This window comes from Delphinus delphis, chromosome 11, assembly GCF_949987515.2.
Source record: "Delphinus delphis chromosome 11, mDelDel1.2, whole genome shotgun sequence".
Taxonomy (NCBI): Eukaryota; Metazoa; Chordata; class Mammalia; order Artiodactyla; family Delphinidae; genus Delphinus; species Delphinus delphis.
The window spans coordinates 92687842-92706128 of record NC_082693.1 but is presented as its reverse complement, the minus strand read 5'-3'; the positions used below and the strand labels follow the sequence as shown (position 1 = coordinate 92706128).

The 18287-nt window shown below is 45.0% G+C and overlaps 1 protein-coding gene across 1 annotated transcript in view; it reads left to right on the top strand.

The window, feature by feature from the left end:
• Positions 1 to 5588: 5588 nt before the first annotated feature.
• The window catches only part of FAM227A (family with sequence similarity 227 member A), a 59547-nt gene continuing 46848 nt past the window's right edge, over positions 5589 to 18287 (top strand). The window contains 5 exon segments of the mRNA XM_060025995.1: positions 5589 to 5651; positions 9675 to 9776; positions 10273 to 10377; positions 12415 to 12538; positions 17176 to 17295. Coding sequence (XP_059881978.1) covers positions 5604 to 5651; positions 9675 to 9776; positions 10273 to 10377; positions 12415 to 12538; positions 17176 to 17295 — 499 coding nt within the window. The 5' untranslated portion in view covers positions 5589 to 5603.

Here is an 18287-nt window from a genome sequence, read left to right as displayed (position 1 = left end):
GGGACTCATTTGCAAATATTTTTGCAAGCTAGAGCCCTAGAAGTGAAATTTAAAATTTTGGTAAATATAGTCAAGTTGCTTTTCACAGAAGTGAAGGCATTCTTCACTGAAGTGGAAAGGACACCATGAGCTTCTGTTTCCCCTACCCCACTGTCGAACACATTCTAGAATTGAGTTGTAAATAAAAGCAAAATAGACACACACACTATTTGGAATGATTCCATGTAAAAAGCCTTATACCTCTGTATGTGTGCATGAGGGTAGAGCACCAGAGGCACAAAATAAGACTGTTAGAGTTTAAATTCCTGCTGCTTTACTGTTTTCTCACACTGTGACATTAGGTAAATTATTTAACCTTTATGAGTCTCAGTTTCCTGTAAAATAGTGATAACATTAATAACATACCTGCCTCATAGATGTATCATCTCTGAGAGAACTGGACAAGTTGAGACTCCTGAAAACCCTTAGATCAGTGCCTGGCCCACAAGAAGCACGTTGTGTATGTGTAAATGTGTGTGGGGGGGTCTGGAAGGATGCGCATCAGATGGAGTCGGTTCTGGCAAGGGAGTGGGGTGGAAGCGGGTAAACTGTTTTTACCCTGACTACTTCTGTAATGTTTGGGTATTTTACAACAAGAATGTATTTATATGTCAGTTCTGTGGTTTTTTTAATGATAACTTGAGAACCAGGGAAATGAATGAGATGATTCTCCCAGTAGCAGGATCTGGTGGCTTTTCAAGGCTGCCCAGCATGGGCACAGCTCCTCGGTGTTCTTCATTGCCACTCAGAACAGGGCCAGGGCTGGCAGGAGCAATCGTGGATCCTCACGTGACCTGGAGGAAGCATCCTTCCTGCTCCTCTGCGCAGGCAGCTGGTCAGACCTGGCAGATGCTGGCTGCCTGTTGCCACCAGAGCCCACCCCTGGGCTACCCTGCCCAACCTCTGCTGGCTGCGGTGTGCCCTGCCCTTTATATATCAGGCCTTGACTGTATGGCTGCTTCTCCCACATCAGCACCTATAGCCAGGCTCCACGCTGCCCTACCACGTGGCACCTAGCACGTACCTGGTGCATAAGAAGTGTTTAATAGCTGTACTAGCAAATGAGTGAGCCGCCTCCTTCTGAGACCCAGACACCCCCCGCCGACTTCCCCCACGGCCATGTCCTATTTCTATTCCTTCTCCCATGCCCTAAATGTGGGTTCCCCCCAAGACTTTGGCCGTGAACTTGCCTAGCTCTTCTTTCCAGTCTCCTTCCTTTGGGAGCTTGTTCACCCACCGTCACAGCTTCACCATTCACTCCAGCAGTAGGTGTGTTCCTTCCTCTCCCGATAGGCCACTGCCTCTGCAAAGGCCTTCCCTGCACTCTCAGCCCAAGATCAGTGTAGGTGCCCCATCGGGGCGCCCTTCTGGCATCCTGTCCCTCCCCACAGCAGCATCAGTCACCTCGTAATCACCGGCTTCTCCCTGCTAGTCTCTTTGCCCTCGGTGGGCAGAGATGGGCTTCACCGCTCACGGCTGCATCTTCTCTTGGACACCAGCCCAGCACCTGGCTTTTAGTAGGTGCTCAGGGAAGATTCGTGGAATGAATGATATGTTTGCAAATTCTATCTTCTCACCTGTTTTTCAGTCTCATATTCCCAGCTACCTAGAGCAGTGATACCTAAACCTAGCTGATCATCAGACTCCCCTGGGAGCTTTTTAAAAACTAAAAGTGAAGAGAGCCAGGCACAGGCCTGTGAGCTGTGTGTGCTCTCATCTGAATAGGTACAGAATATCTCTAGAAAGCTGTGCAAGAAACTAAGGGTCTTGGGTGAGCAGTAGGAAGGAGACTTTTTACCGTATTTGATTTTGTATCACGTAAAATATTTATTGTTTTTTAAATTTAAATAGAGAACAACTCAGGGGCCACAATAAACAATTCAGAACCCGATAAGGAATGACGTTTATTCCTTGGATTGGATGTTTATTCCAGATTCTAATGAACCTGTATATCTGAATACTTCCACAGCAAGGCTGGTCATCAGCCAGGTTTGGGAGCTGCCTTCCCAGGGAACAGCCCCAGCTGTAGGTCCTTCCGTCGTCTCAAATGCAAACTCAGGTCTCATCATTCTTGCCCTAAAACTTGCTTTTCCTCCAGCGTTCAACTATCTTTTCTGTTCTTTCTCTGTGCAAATCTTGTCCATCCTTCCGGGCCCTGACAATATCAGCTACAGTGACATCCTGGCAGGTATCAAAGACGCGGCTGTATTGACACACACCCGTCCGATTCATTCATCCATCATGCCTGCTCTAGTGTACTTAATTGGAGTGACAGTGTTGATGCATAGGCTTAGCAGTGTGACCCCTTCCCTGACACACACACACACCTGCGCACACTCCAGTACCTTTAGCTCATCGTGCAGGCCGGGGCTGCCGGTTCAGGAGAAAGGTGGGGGCAGGCTGGAGGGGCACTTCACGGTTTATCAAGCTAAGGAGAGATGCCTCATCCCTCGTATTCCCAACACTCTTGCCCCGCCACTTCTGGCCAGTCCTCTGTGACTGCTCCAGCCCATACCGATCTTACTCCTTTGAATGCTAAACATAGCAGTTTAGGACTTAATTGTTCCACGTGTGTTGATTTGGTTCTCTGAATAGACTGTAAATTCCTTGAGGGTGGTGAAGACATAATCATACGTTAACTTCGTTACCCAAGCTCAACGCTGGGCTGGTTGACAATCAGTACAACTTGCTGGGTCACTGACATTCATTTTCCTTTCCTCCCTTTTTGGCAGGACTGGGGGTAAGAGGAGTCAGAGATCAAGGGACATCTCTTGAGAGGTCAGGGGTATGATGATTAATAATAATAATAGTTACCCTTTATGGAGCAGCTCCGATCTGAAAGCCTCTGTGCTAGTGTTTCACAGCGTATTACATTCTTTATATCTTATCCTTATGAGAGCACTGGGAGGCAGGTATTATTATCCCCCTTTACAGAGGTCAAACAGTAGCTTGTAACCCGTGGAGCCATGATTGGAACCCTGTTCCCAATCCTGTACTCCTCAGGAGCGTAGCCAGGAGGAGGGGCAGGTGAGAGAGCGTGGGGGTGGGGGACACATCGGTGGTGACACTCAGGGGGATGAGGTCAGTGACACAGATGGCCACCAAGGCCCTACCACCTAGTGGGAGACAGCAAGGCCCTGCCACGCACTTTGTTCCAGGTCTTTTGCACACCAGCAGGAGAAATGGCCTACTCCCTGACCCCTGCCCTCCTCTAAGATTTGCACTAACCCCTAAAACCCCATTTCTTTTTTGGTTTTTGAAGGCAATTGAGAAGTACGAGATGGAGAAGAAGGCTTTAAAAGGAGAGAGAAGTCACGGCAGCTTGGGAGACAAAGGCAAAACTCCTTTCTCATAGCCTTGATGGTGTTTTTGTGGGGTTTGGTTTTTTAGTATCTAAAATGTAATCGAGTAGGAGTCTGGAGTCTCAGATGAGGGTATTTTTAGCCTCTTCTGAAAGAGCCTTTAATCTGACTTCTTGGCATAGGGCAAGAAAGGGGGGAGGGACAACACCATTTCCAGACGACCTGTATGGGACACACTGCACCAGGTGCTTTCATACGTATCCCCCTGTTAAAGGTTCCTAATGCCCCCTACCTGTGAGGCGGGTGCCGTAGAAAGTGTTTTATAGATGAGAGAATAGGCTTGGGGGTAAGGGAACAACTTGCCGAAAGCCACACAGCTTGTCTGCGGCAGGTCCTGGATTCTCCCCAGCCTGACTTCAAAGCCCACGTTTTATCTTCTCCTCCTGGCTGCTTCTCTGGCTCAAGCAGTCTAATCAAATGAGGGGAATCTTAGTAAGTCAGCAACCCAGGTGGGATCTAGGGAGACTAATAGTGTGCGTGTCATCTGCTCAGGTTGAATGAAAAATCACAGGTATGATCACCACACAGCAGTGGACAGACCCCGTGGTTACTCACATCCTATTTCTCTTCTTCCATACTTCTGCAGAAAAGAGCGAAAGAAAATCTCAGTATATTTGCAAAGGCTCAGAATCCAGGAATGTCAAATCTTTCATTATCAAAAGGGTAAGAGATCTATTGCTAGGTCTGTTTCTGCTGGGCATGGACTAGATTTTATTCCCAGGGAGGGGATACTTGGCACCTGGATGGTGACTACGCAGGAAAATGGCAGAATTCCCTTTTTAGAGAATCTTAAAGTATTTTAATAATGCTGGAATTTCTCGTAACGACTCAAAAAGATAGAATGAGGAGTGTTCTAGAGGTCATTTGTCTGTTTATTTTTAGAACTCAGAAGATGTTTGCCCTAAAAACAGTGAGTTCAGATTCAGTTCACACAGCCACTGTGCTGCGCAGCTCCGCGGGGCCCATTCCCACAGCAGGGCTGGTTTTGTCGGTCACTGCAGATAGCCCGGGACGCTGGCAGTCGGGAACAGTCAGAGGATGTGTCCAGCATCAGGCAGCTTTTCAGTACCAGAGACCTGCTTCCCTCTCAGATCCCCGGGCCTGCGGCCAGGCTCTCTCTGCTGCCCCTGCAACCACAGCCTGGCCCCGCCATACAGCCGCCCCAGTTAAGATCCTCCTAAGCTGGCTCTTTAACTACCCAGCTCGTGTGTATTCAAACCTGGAAATGCTGGGGAACACGTTATCCTTTTTTCACTTTTTAGCCACACAGCATAAAGCCCGATGGTTGACGGTCTGCACTGAAACTGTCATACTACCCATGATGGTGGCTGAGCACATTTAAATGTCCTGTCCAAGGCAGGACAGCTAGTAAATGGGAGAGCTGACATCTGACTCAGAGTCAAAGCAGTTAATCACTGAGTTCTTCCATTGTCAAGGCCATAGCCCAGTTAGAGAGGAACTCAGTCCCTCAGCATGTTTCCAGTAGGTGCCTTTGGGTGGCGGTAATAGGTTTCCTCTTTCTACTTTTCTGTATTTTTACATTTTTTATAGTCATATTTTATTTTTATTCTAAAAATCCATTTAATATATATGTTAAGCACCATAGGGATAGTTGTATCCTTTGATCTAATGGTGCCATTTTGAGAAATTCATACTAAATAAATAACCCCAAAGAGGTGAACCGTATGCTCCAAGTTACTAATAAATAATATTAATTTGAAGTGATCGGTGAGTAGTTAAATTAAAGCAATCTTGTTAACAAGATATATTATTTTAAATGGTAAATTTGAAGACAGTGTAACAATGTGAAAAATCTAAAGTTAAGTGGATAAAGCAGGACATAAAAGTGTGTGTGTACATACACGTATTCTAAAATGATTGAAGTAACATACATATCTGTATACATGTGCTCAAAGCCAGAAAGGGAAAGTGGAAATAATGTATATAGGTGTTTGGTAAGGGGTGCTGCGATCATGAACGCACTCTATAAAACACTCTGTCTATAAGGTTGTTATATTGTCTCCGTGATAAAAAGCAGATACTGTATTGTTTTAAACTGTCAAAATGATGGACCCCATTTTCGTATTCTGCTCTTTTCTTCAGAAAATAGCAGACAAAAATATGCTGGCAGAGCTGTACCAGTATGCACAGTTTGACGACTCTAAGCCAAACAACCTTCCAAATGGAGTGGACTTCTATGACATGGTGGGCAATGTGATCCAGGCTGAGAGAAACCCCCTTAGTGGCAAGGTAAGGAAAGAGAGCGGCCGCCCCTCTGTGATATCCAGCCAGCCTCACACCAACCTGCGCGGCAGACACAGCGGTCCCAGTTTTACACACCAGGAAACCAAGAGTGGTGGCAATTAAGTTGCTGAGGGCCACACAGTTTGCAAGTGACTGAGCTGAGATTAGACGCCAGGCCCACGTTTCCTCCAAAACCTACATCCTTTCTCCCAGACCTCCGGTCTCCCAACTAACTGCTCTGATCACGTATCCTATTAGCACAACATTTTGAGTTCACACCCTCATGATATATGTTTCTTTATAAATGATATATGTGTTCTGTTGTCAGTCACGATGTTGTATATTGGTAAATTTAATTTCTTTTTTTTCTTAATTAGACATTAGTTAGAATATTTACTTCCCACACCCTGTGGTACCCCTTGGGGTGAGTCACCCACTTGGAGAGCAGTTCACACTGGGTTCCTTAGGAAGGAAGGAAGGGAGAATTCGAAGGCCCTGAAGAACCTGTGTGCGTGTGAGACAACGCTGGCCACTCAGGAGCTGGGGGATAGTTGTGAGGAGGGTTGGAGAGGGGAGGAGGCCCAGAAAATGGTCTCAGCAGCCTTACAGCTGTGCCTCATCGCCCTTCACGACGGCACAACTCCAGGGTTCCCAAAGCAGCTATGACATTGTATCCTCAGCTCCTAACGAGTCACCCTCACCCCCATTCTTGGGACCCAGCTTTGCAGTCTCTTCTGTCTGTACTTCTCACTGCTGCTTCAAACCACACCCCCCTCTCTCCCTCTTTCTCCCTCTCCCTGCCCACCCCCATCTCCTCCTCCCTGTCTCCCTCTCCCTCCTCTGCCTTCTTCTCCCCATCTTCATGATTTTTCCCTGCTGCCCTCTCTCTGGCTGTGTCTCTACCTTTGTTCCATCTTGCATTCAGACTTCCTAAGAGCAATGATCTGTTTAGGCCAGTCACTGCCCAGTATGACGATGGTGTCTGCTGGACTTCCAGTGCCGGGCTCTGGCGTGGACTGCAGTCGGTAAGCTGCCTTTCACCAGGTGCTGGTCCCCAGGGCAGGCAGTGGTCACCCTGGGATCAGGTACCTGATCCCCTGCTTTCTTTATCAGAGAGGTGGAGGAGCAGCAGGCACTCAGAGCATCACATTCTCTCCAGGACAATGTAAAAAGATGCTCACCACGTGGATTCTGTGATAGCAAGGCACTGGAGGGCAGTACATCTTTGGTGGTTAAGTAGCTCTCTGGGCTCCAGTTTCTTCTCCTATAAAATAGGGATAACAGGGCTTCCCTGGTAGCGCAGTGGTTGAGAGTCCGCCTGCCGATGCAGGGGACGCGGGTTTGAGCCCCTGTCCGGGAAGATCCCACATACCGTGGAGCGGCTGGGCCCGTGAGCCATGGCCTCTGGGCCTGCGCGTCCGGAGCCTGTGCTCCGCAACGGGAGAGGCCACAGCAGTGAGAGGGCCGCGTACCGCAAAAAAAAAAACAGGGATAACAATAGTCTCTACCTTGAAGTATTATTGTAAATTAAATAAGATAATATACATAAGCACACTTAGCACAGTGCTTAGTAAGTCATAATTGCTCAAAAAATGATAGTTTTTATTATCAATGTTATTAGAAAAGTTTAATGATCAATAATAGAAGAACAGTACAGTCATTTTTGGTTTATACATGATGGACTACTTAGCCACTACAATGAATATTTATGAAGAGTGTATTTTAACATGCTATGCTATGTTGTTAAATGAAAAACATCGGTATATAAAATTGCAGTACAATGTTACATAAGCACACACAGGAAAATCTGGGGTGAAACCATACATGGCTATCACTAGCATTCTCTGAGTAATAAGACTGTAGTTTTTTAAAAAAATTTTATTGAAACATAGTTTATTTACAATGTTGTATTAGTTGCAGGTGTACAAGATTATAGGTTTTTTTCTTCTTCCTTTTTCTATAATTTAAAAACGGAAGAAAGACCTTTGGAAATGGATGGGGTGTTTCACAGACCCGCCGTTCCTGTGAGACCTTCCAGCACCTCTGCTGCCCCTGACAGGCCCGCTGGCCCAGCCACATGTGCTCTTGCTCCATTTGCTGTGTGGGTGGCCCCCAGGACAGTGACTACGATGCTAATTAATGTCCCCTGGGGAATGTTTTCCTGAGACCTTAATCCCAAGAAAAACTGTGCATCTAGGGAATGCTTTTAGTCTTATAACTGATGCTGGTTCCTGCTTTTCTTTGGCTCCCAGGAAACCCAAGGCAGATATGTGCCCTGGCTTTAAAAGGACCCTCTTCCATCCTGCTCGGGGGGCCATCCCAAATTTTACTTGCCTCCTCCTGGGATTCCTTCTCTCAAATGTCTGTTTACCTGTGAACACCTTCAGGGCAGGGACTCTCATCAACATCCCGAGCACCTAGGTGCTCGAAAAATATCTGTTGAAGAGCTGAAATGAAATCTTTTCGAAAGGAAGCAGGAGCGTGAATAAATAAACGATAAAGAACTAGCACACTCTTAACAAGTGTTGCCTAAGTGCCCGGCACTGTTCTAAGTGAGTATGTATGCTTTGCGTGTGTGTCACTCATTCATTTAACCCTCATAGCAGTCCTGGAGGTAGGGACTGTCATCATCATCATCTCCATTTCCCAGATGAGGAAATTGAGCACAGACAGTTTCAGTAACATTGCTCAGGGTCACGCAGCTAATAAGCTTAAGAGCTGGATTAGAATCCAGGCAGTGCGGTAGCAGTCTGTGCTCTCCACCTCTCTGACGATACTGCCTCTCTAAGGAAACATGAGGAATGGCGGAAAAGACAAAGCCAAGAGCAGGGCTCAGAGAGCTCCTTGCTAACTAGGGTAGCTTGTGTATCAATGCACCATGCCCTCAGCTTCTGTAGGCTTGAAGGGAGTGCCAAGGAGTCTTGCCCTTTGCATCCAGGATGGGGGCAAGAGAGAGATCTCTGCTCCTCTTAATGGTAAGAGGAGAGGCAGCCTTACCATGTCTCTGGGGCCAGGCTGCCTGCTTTTGAGCCTCCCAGGCTGTGTAAGCTTAGGCAAGAATCCTAACCTTTCGACCCTCATTTTTCTCTTCTATAAATTGGGGATAACAGTTCCATTAACCAGCACCAACCGCAGAGATAGATGATGAAAAATAAAGTGAGATAAACAATGAACGGCATAGCTCAGCGCCTGATACATGGCAAGCATTCACCAAATGTTACACATTATTGTGGTAGCAGCTTTGGAGTCAGGGAAGGTTCAAGACCCAGTTTAGGACAATGAAGCCTGAATTTTCTGCCTCTCTGAGTTCACTGATAATTCTGTTCTAATTTTAGAACTCCATATGCTTACTGCTAACTCAGCAGGATTTCATGGTCCAGTGATTTGCATCTGTATAATATCTATGTTTGTTGATACTGATTATTATTGAATGAACACAGATGACAGCATGGAGCAACTGCCTAGAGTTATGGGTTCCGACCCTGGCTCTGCCACTTGCTGGCTGTGTTACTTTGGGCAAGAGACTTCAGCAATATATTTATTTTGGCCGCGCCACGTGGCTTGCAGGATCTTAGTTCCCCCACCAGGGATCAAACCCGTGCCCTCAACAGTGAAGACGCAGAGTCCTAACCTCTGGACCTCCAGGGATTCCTGTGACTTCATCAGTTTAGTCCTCAGTTTCCTCATCTGTGAAATGGAGATAATAACACATGCCTTGTATGATTATTGTAAGGGTTAAATGAGAACATGTAAAAACACCTGGCAAGGTAAATAGTTGGCACTCACTGAAAGGTTAGGTGGGTTTTTTTTTTAAGTTGACCCCAAAGTGTGTTGACTCCAAAGACGTCTGGCGGGGAGGTGGTGTGATTAATGACAGTAACAAGCCATGGAACATAGGTGGAAAAGCAGGTTTTGAGTGGAGATGATTATGAATCTGGCTGTGGCTCCAGGTAAATTTCAAAGAATAAATAAGTAAATAAATAAACAATAACAATAGCAATAATCATGTGAATTTTGTTTCTTTTCAAGTCTTTCTGTTCAGATAGAGAATTAGAGCAGTTTCTCTGTTCTCCTTCTGTAAGAGCCATGTGGCTGGATAGCTTCTGGTGGATCTTTCATGAAAGGTACCAGGTAAATGCAAATCCGATGGCTTCTCTCCCTCACTTAAGTTATTTTTCTGTGGCACAAACCCCAGCCTCTTTAACGTGGGCTGTAAGCCCTTCTGATTCCACGGACCGCCCCGGCCGCCTCATCTGTCACACCCTGTCCCTTCCCCACCCATGCCTCGTCCATGCGCTCTGGGCTGTAAACATTGCACCACGTCCTGCAGCTCCCCAGAGCATTAAGAACTGGTCCGTGTCACATGGCTGGTCAACGGCAGGGCAGAGAGTAAAGTCAGGACCTCGTGGCCCAGAGTTTGTGTGCTTTCCTCAACATTCTACCTCTCTGTATGTGTTTTATAGATCCTATAAAACAAATCAGTGTAGTATTTCATAAATAATATGAGATTAATTACCTTGAGAATAAGATTCCTAAAAATGAGAGAAATACTTAGTTAAGATTCCCAGTCCTTGGCCGCTTCAACAAGGGGCTCTAGTAATTCCTTCTCCGTTTTTATTCCCGGTAGCCAAAGAAGGAAGTCCAGAACAAGCTGTTCGACCGGATAGCCCAGCACTACGCCTTTCTTTTGTCTTGTGAATCCAGGTCCCACTACGAAGAGGCTCTCTTAAAAGTGAGCATCAATCGCTGTTCAGGAAAAAAAATCACATTGGATAGCTGTTCACTGCTGGTGCCAAGTTAATGCCCTTAACGTGCTTTCCATAAGGGAGTAATTAGTAAGTTGTGATGTATTCATATACTGACTTGTAATGCAGCAGTTACCCAAAATAAGGTAGATCTATATATACTGATAGGGAAGATGTAATGATGTATTTCAAGTGAAAAACAAAACTCCATGTTAGAAAAATTATATGTATATGTATGTGTGCCTATGAGTAGAAAAAAAAGTCTGGAAAAATATTTACCAAACTCATAGCAATGCTTATTATCTCCAGGGAATAAGGTTATAAGAAGCTTCCTTTTATATTTTATTTATTTCTATAGTATTTAAATAAGCATGAGATTTGAAAATTATGAATATACGTATGTACTTTTTATATATGTGTGTATGTACATGTATACTAAAAGGGTTGCTAGAAGAAAATATAAGTGAATATTGACACGATTTGGGGGTAGGGAAGGACTTTCTAAATATGACCCCAAGGGTTTAACCATAAGAAGACTGATTTAACTATATAAATTATTTAAATTGCTACAGTCAAAGTTAAAAGGCAAATGAGAAACTATGCAAAAAATACTGGTAACATATATGCCACACAACATAAAGAAGTCTTACAAATCAATAAGAAAAATGGACCAATGGACAAAGTACATAAACCAGAAATTCACCAGGGAAGAAATAAAAATGGGAGAAAAAGTTCACCTTTGACAATAATCGAGGGAATTCCCTGGTGGTCCAGTGGTTAGGACTCTGCTCTTCCACTGCAGGGGGCGCAGGTTCTATCCCTGGTCGGGGAGCTAAGATCCCGCATGCTGCGTGGTGCAGCCCTCCCCAAAATAATAATAATTGAAAATACAAATTAAAACAATCCTTCGGTACATCTTTTTACCTGCTAGATTGCATAGATTAAAAAATGTAATTCCCAGTGTTATGAAGGACATAGGGAAATGGCACTCAGACAGCCTGAGTGGGAAGTGAATTGGGACAGATGGGCTGAAAGGCACTTACACTAGTTAAGTGTCTGCTTAACAAGTTGCTTAGGCTTTCAGTGTCTCAGTTTCCTCACCCATAAAATGAGGATAATAATGCCTCTCTCGTTGAGTTGTCCTGAGTATTAAATGAGATGATGTTTGTAAGGCATCTGACATATCACCCAGCACACGCTAAGCCCCCAATATATAATAGCTGCTATTATTACTCTTATTATACCATCTTCTGGAAGTCATATTTGAATATATAGTAAAAGCTGCTTTCATTTATGCATTCAACAAACTTTTTTATGCATTCAACAAACTTTTGATTGCTTAATATGTGCCAGACACTGAGCTAGCTTAATAAATAAATATAATTATTCTGCATAATTTGTAATGCAAAGTCCTAGAAACAAGACAATATCCACAGGTGCTGAATGTTTAAGTAAATTTTGATATGGTCACTCAGCACAATACTATGAAGGTCACTACTGGAAAAAAAAAATCCCAAAGAGTTTATAGTAAGCCGGGGAAGTATTTATGTTATGATGTTAAATTAATAAGCCAGATATAAATGTATAATTTGACCTTAACCATAGTTAAAAAGGAACAACAGTACTACTTATGCACAGGAAAGGAAAAAAAAAAAAACAGGAAGTAGGACTTAATATTATCTCTGGGGGACAGCAAGATGGGTATGTCAAATGTACTTTGTTATCTTCTGCGCTGATCTTTGGCCAGGTTGTAGAAGGGGCTGAGGCACAGACCGCATGCAGAGGAGCTGGGGGAGGGGGGTTTGCTGGCCAACGTAGCATGGTGTTTGAGGAGTGGTCCCCAGGTAGGGTAAGGGGTCCACCGAGATGTGGGGCAGCTGCAGATAGAAATTGCTTCCCTCGTGAACAGGAAGGCAGCATGGTGTCAGGTAGAGTGTTTTATCACAGGTCCTTTCTGAAGTCAGGGGCTCTTTTCTGGGTGTGGAAATGTCCAGAATATTGCCTGAGCTCTGCTTGCCCCCCAGAGGTTGCCATCACTTCTGAGTAAAGCCCTGTACACCAGCTTCTGCTGCTGCTTCCCTCAGTCCTGGTTCAACACTCACGAATTCAAGTCTGACATCTGTAACACGATGAGCCTGTGGATTTCAGGTGAGAGGTGGCTACTTTCTCCTGGGGAAAGCAATTCCAGAAACACGTCTTCCACCCGAGCCCATGTAGGTTCCTGTTTGCCATCACACCTCTTCATCGAGGCAGTTGTTCTTTTCTCTCCTTGAAAATAAAGAAAGTAAAGTGTGTGGTGAGAGCCCGAGGAGTACTCATGATTCTGCTCCCTCAAACAGTTCTGAGACATTCCTAGTCCCCTTTCATCCCCAGCTGCATCGGCAGGGAGCAGGTTTCGGCACAGCCCTGTTAGTTAACAATGTGCTGTAGGCCAATGGACCCAGGAACCCAAAAGCACTGTGCTGGCTAGATAATCCCACCTTCCACCCCCACTGTGACCCCACTTGACCCAACTGTCATCCCCCTCTCCCTGCAGCACACACAGTGCCAGCTTGATGTTTGCTTGTCAATTACTTTTCAGTCTCCTTCCTCACGTCCCCCATCTCAACCCAGACATCCTCTAAGGTCGTTGAAAGCTGAGAGGTTCCCTGTGTACTAGGTACTGTGCTAAGTAAGCACCTTTCACATTTCCTACTGTGTTGAGGGTCTCCGAGATCAATTCCACATTAGGAGATTCGGTGGAGCTCACAGGTCTCGGCATACAGTTGTGTTTATGGCTAAGACTTATTATTACGATGTAGTAAGGGTACACAGCCAGATCATAAGGGGAAAGACAGGCATTGTTTGGAGGAATTCACATGCAGCCCTCCTCCTCCCGTGAGGAGTTATACAGAGCCCCTCATCCCACTGCAGTGAACACGTGGCAACATGTGTGTGATGTTTCTGCCCAGAAGCCCGTTAGAGAAACAGCGCCCAAGGGTTTTACTGCGGGCTGGTCATGGAGGCACCTCTGTCTATCGTGTACCAAAGTTCTAGGGAAGCAGGTGTTTAGCATCAGCTACATTGTTATATAAACAGTCTAGGCGCAGTGAGTCCCTCGTCAGCTAGGGAATAAAATTTCCCCCAGCTTTATTGAGATATAATTGACATAGGACACTATGGAAGTTTAAGGTGTGCAGTATGATAATTGTATACACGTATATATTGTGAAGTTTTTACCACAAGCAGGTGAGTTAACACATCCTTCACCTCACATAATCCCCATCATGTTGTTCTTTTATGGTGAACATTTAAGATTTACTCTCAGGACTTCCCTGGTGGCACAGTGGTTAAGTATCCACCTGCCAATGCAGGGCACAAGGGTTCGAGCCCTGGTCCGGGAAGATCCGTATGCTGCAGAGCAGCTAAGCCCGTACGCTACAGCTACTGAGCCCTCATGCCACAACTACTGAAGACCATGCTCCACAACAAGAGAAGCCCCCGCTCGCCACAACTAGAGAAAGCCTGCGTGCAGCAACAAAGACTCAACACAGGCAAAAATAAATAACTAAAATAGATACACTAAAAAATAAATAAATAAATAAAAAGATTTACTCAGAGCAACTTTCAAGTGCACAATACAGTGTTATTAACTGTAGTCACCGTGCTGTCCATTACATCCCTGGAACTTGTTCCTTCTGTAACTGCAAGTTTGTACCCTTTGCCCCACATCTCCTGATTTTCCCCACCCACAGCCCCTGGCAACCACTGTTCTACTCTCTGCTTGTATGAGTTTGGCTGTTTAGATTACACACACATAAGTGAGATCATACAGTATTTGTCTTTCTCTCTGAGCCTTATTTCACTTAGCAGAATGTCCTCAGGGCCCATCCATATTGTCACAAATGGCAGGATTTCCTTCCTTTTTATTGCTGAATAATGTTCTATTGTGTATACATGCCATAGTTTCTTTACCCATTCATTTGTGAGTGGACAGTTAGGTTGTTTCCAGGTCTTGGCTATTGTGAATAACGCTGCAGTGAACATGAGCGTGCAGATATCCCTTTGAGATAGTGATTTCATTTCCTTTGGCTGTATATCCAGAAGTGAGATTCCTGGATCATATGGTACTTCTATTTTTAATTTTTTGAGGGACTTCTATACTGCTTCCATAGTGGCGGTTCCAACTTACATTCCTATCAACAGTACACAAGAGTTTCCTTTTTTCTCACAACCTCGCCAGCATTTGTCGTCTCTTGTCTTTTTGACAATAGCTGTTTTAATAGGTGAGAGGTGATAATCTTATACTGGTTTTGATTTGCATTTCCCTGATGATTAGTGATGTTGAGCACCTTTTCATGTACTTGTTGGTCATTTGTATGTCTTCTTTGGAAAAATGTCCGTTCAGATCCTTTCTCTTTCTCTAATTGGACTGTTTGGGTTTTTTTGCTACTGAGTTGTATAAGTTCCTTACAGACTTTGAATATTATCCCCTTATTAGACATATGGTTTGCAAATATTTTCTCCCATTCTGTAGGTTGCCTTTTCATTTTGTTGTTTCTTTTGCTGTGCAGAAGCTTCTTAGTTAAATGTAGTCCCACTTGTTTATTTTTGCTTTTGTTTCTTATGCTTTTGGTATCATACCCTCCAAAATCACTGCCGAGACCATGTCAGGGAGCTTTTTGCCTGGGTTTTATTCTAGGAGTTTTATGATTTCAGGTCCATTTAAGTCCTTAATCCATTTTGAGTTGTGAATGGTGTAAGGGGTGTCCAGTTTCATTCTTTTGCTTATGAGTATCCAGTTTTCCCAAAACCATTTATTGAAGAGACTATCCTTTGCCCATTGAGTATTCTTGGCTCCTTTGTTAAATATTCGTTGATCATATATGCACGGGTTTATTTCTGGGCTCTCAATTCTGTTTCATTGATCTGTTTTTCTGCTAGTACTATATTGTTTTGATTTTCATAGCTTTGAAATATGTTTATTTATTTATTTTTGTAAATTTATTTATGTTTTTTTGGCTGCATTGGGTCCTCGTTGCTGCATGCAGGCTTTCTCTAGGAACAGCGAGCGGGGGCTACTCTTCGTTGCGGTCCACGGGCTTCTCATTGCCGTGGTTTCTCTGGTTGCAGAGCATGGGCTCTAGGTGCACGGGCTTCAGTAGTTGTGGCATGTGGGCTCAGTAGTTGTGGCTCACGGGCTTAGCTGCTCCGCAGCATGTGGGATCTTCCCGGACCAGAGCTCGAGCCCATGTCCCCTGCATTGGCAGGCGGCTTCTTAACCACTGCGCCACCAGGGAAGCCCCTGTGATATAGTTTAAAGACAGGGAGTGTGGTGCCTCCAGCTTTGTTCTTTTTCAAGATTGCTTTGGCTATTTGGAGTCTTTTGTGGATCCATACAAACTTTAGAATTTTTTTCTATTTCTGTGAAAAATATCATTGGAATTTTGATAGAGATTACATTGAATCTGTAGATGATTTGGGTAGAATGGGCATTTTAACAATATTAGTACTTTTGATCCATGAACATGAGATATTTTTCCATTTATTTGTGTCTTCAGTTTCTTTCGTCAGTGTCTTAGAATTTTCAGTGTATAGATCTTTTAATTCCTTGGCTCTAAGTTTACTCCTAAGTATTTTATTGTTTTTGATGTTATTGTAAATGGGGCTGTTTTCTTTATTTCTTTTTCAGATAATTCACCGTTAGTGTATAAAAACACAACTGATTTTGGTATGTTGATTTTATATTCAGTAAAAATGAATTTTACTGAATTCATTTATTAGTTCTAACAGTTTTTGGTGGAATCTTTAGGGTTTTCTATATATAATATCATGTCATCAGCAAACAGATACAGTTTTACTTCTTCCTTTACAATCTGGATACCTTTTATTTCTTTTTCTTGCCTAATTGCTCCAGCAAGGACTTATAGTACTATGTTGAGTATGAGTGGTGAGAGTGGCCACCCTTGTCTTGTTCTTTTTATATATATATAAATTTATTTATTTTATTTATTTATTTTTGGCTGTGTTGGGTCTTTGTTGCTGTGCGTGGGCTTTCTCTAGTTGGGGAGAGCGGGGGCGGCTCTTTGTTGTGGTGTGCAGGCATCTCATTGCAGTGGCTTCTTTTGTTGCAGAGCACGGGCTCTAGGTGCGTGGGCTCAGTAGTTGTGGCACATGGGCTCAGTAGTTGTGGCTCGCGGGCTCTAGAGCACAGGCTCAGTAGTTGTGGCACACGGACTTAGTTGCTCTGCGGCACGTGGGATCTTCCCGGGCCAGGGCTTGAACCCGTGTCCCCTGCATTGGCAGGCAGATTCTTAACCACTGAGCCACCAGGGAAGCCCAGCAAAGTGTAATAGTGTGTTGAACAAACATTTGCTAAGTGCCTATGTATTGTGTGCCAGGTCCAATACTAAGCCCTGGAGGTACAAAGATGAATCAGACCCAGCCCCTGCCTTCCAGGCAGAGGAGATAGACAGGAAAACAAATAATTACTATGCCTTCACATCTGTGTAGTGTGTCACAGGTTCACACGTCTGTGGTGTGATCTCATCCTCACACTCACGCTGTCAGGAGGGCAGGGTGGGCATCACATCTCCGTTTTCCAGATAAAGAAACCAAAGTCTCATAGAGAGGAAGTGGCTCACTCAAGGCTACAAGGCCAGTACTGGGGGGAGGGAGGAGGGATAATGCTGGAAGCTCAGCCTCCCCGGGACCAGCAGGGGCATCTCAGAGGCCTCTGTCTTCCATTTTCTGCCTCCCTTTCTCTTTTGCAGAAGTTTTCATGATCACTCTTGACTCCCTCTTAGGTATATATCCTTGCCCACACAGCTATAATAGCTGGGACTACTCGAAACTGGATCCGGAGAGATTCCAGAGAGAAGAATTAATGTTGCAGAAAAAAAGTCTGCTGAAGGGTAAGGTGCCAGGTAGGGACTTCCGTCCCCTCTGTCCCCTGCCACACCCAGCTACCATCTAGTCCGGGCTGGGAGGGGCCCTAATACTGAAATCCTCAGGCCTGGTTCTCTCTCACGTACCTCAAACTAGCCTCCAAAATGACTGAAATGTTAATGCTTAGCAACTATAGAGTCAGCACACCAAAAGTGCTGGGATGTGTGGGAATTTTAAAATAGTAGATGTCAGTTATTCAGTGTCTACCATGTGCCAGGCACCAGGTATCCTTTTTTTATATATATATATAAATTTATTTTTTTAAATTTTTTTATTTTTGGCTGCATTGGGTCTTTGTTGCTGTGTGTGGGCTTTCTCTAGTTGCAGCGAACAGGGCCACTCTTCGTTGCAGTGCGCGGGCTTCTCATTGCGGTGGCTTCTCTTGTTGCGGAGCACAGGCACTAGGCGCGCGGGCTTCAGTAGTTGTGGCTGGTGGGCTCTAGAACGCAGGCTCAGTAGTTGTGGCGCACGGGCTTAGTTGCTCCACGGCATGTGGGATCTTCCCGGACCAGGGCTCGAACCCATGTCCCCTGCATTGGCAGGTGGATTCTCAACCACTGCGCCACCAGGGAAGCCCCAGGTATCCTTTTTTCTTTTTTTCCTGCAGTACGCAGGCCTCTCACTGTTGTGGCCTCTCCCATTGCAGAGCACAGGCTCCGGACGCGCAGGCTCAGTGGCCATGGCTCACGGGCCTAGCTGCTCCGCGGCATGTGGGATCCTCCCGGACCGGGGCACAAACCCATGTCCCCTGCATCGGCAGGCAGACTCTCAACCACTGCACCACCAGGGAAGCCCCCCAGGTATCCTTTCGATTTAATCCTCACAACGGCCAGCTGAAGTACACATTAAATCCACTTCACAGGTGAGGAAACCAGAGTTCAGCGAAGCAACTTGCCCAAAGCCAACTTTCTTTTCGCACTTAACAGACACGTAAAGAGCGCCACGTGCCAGGCACTGTGCTAAATAAACA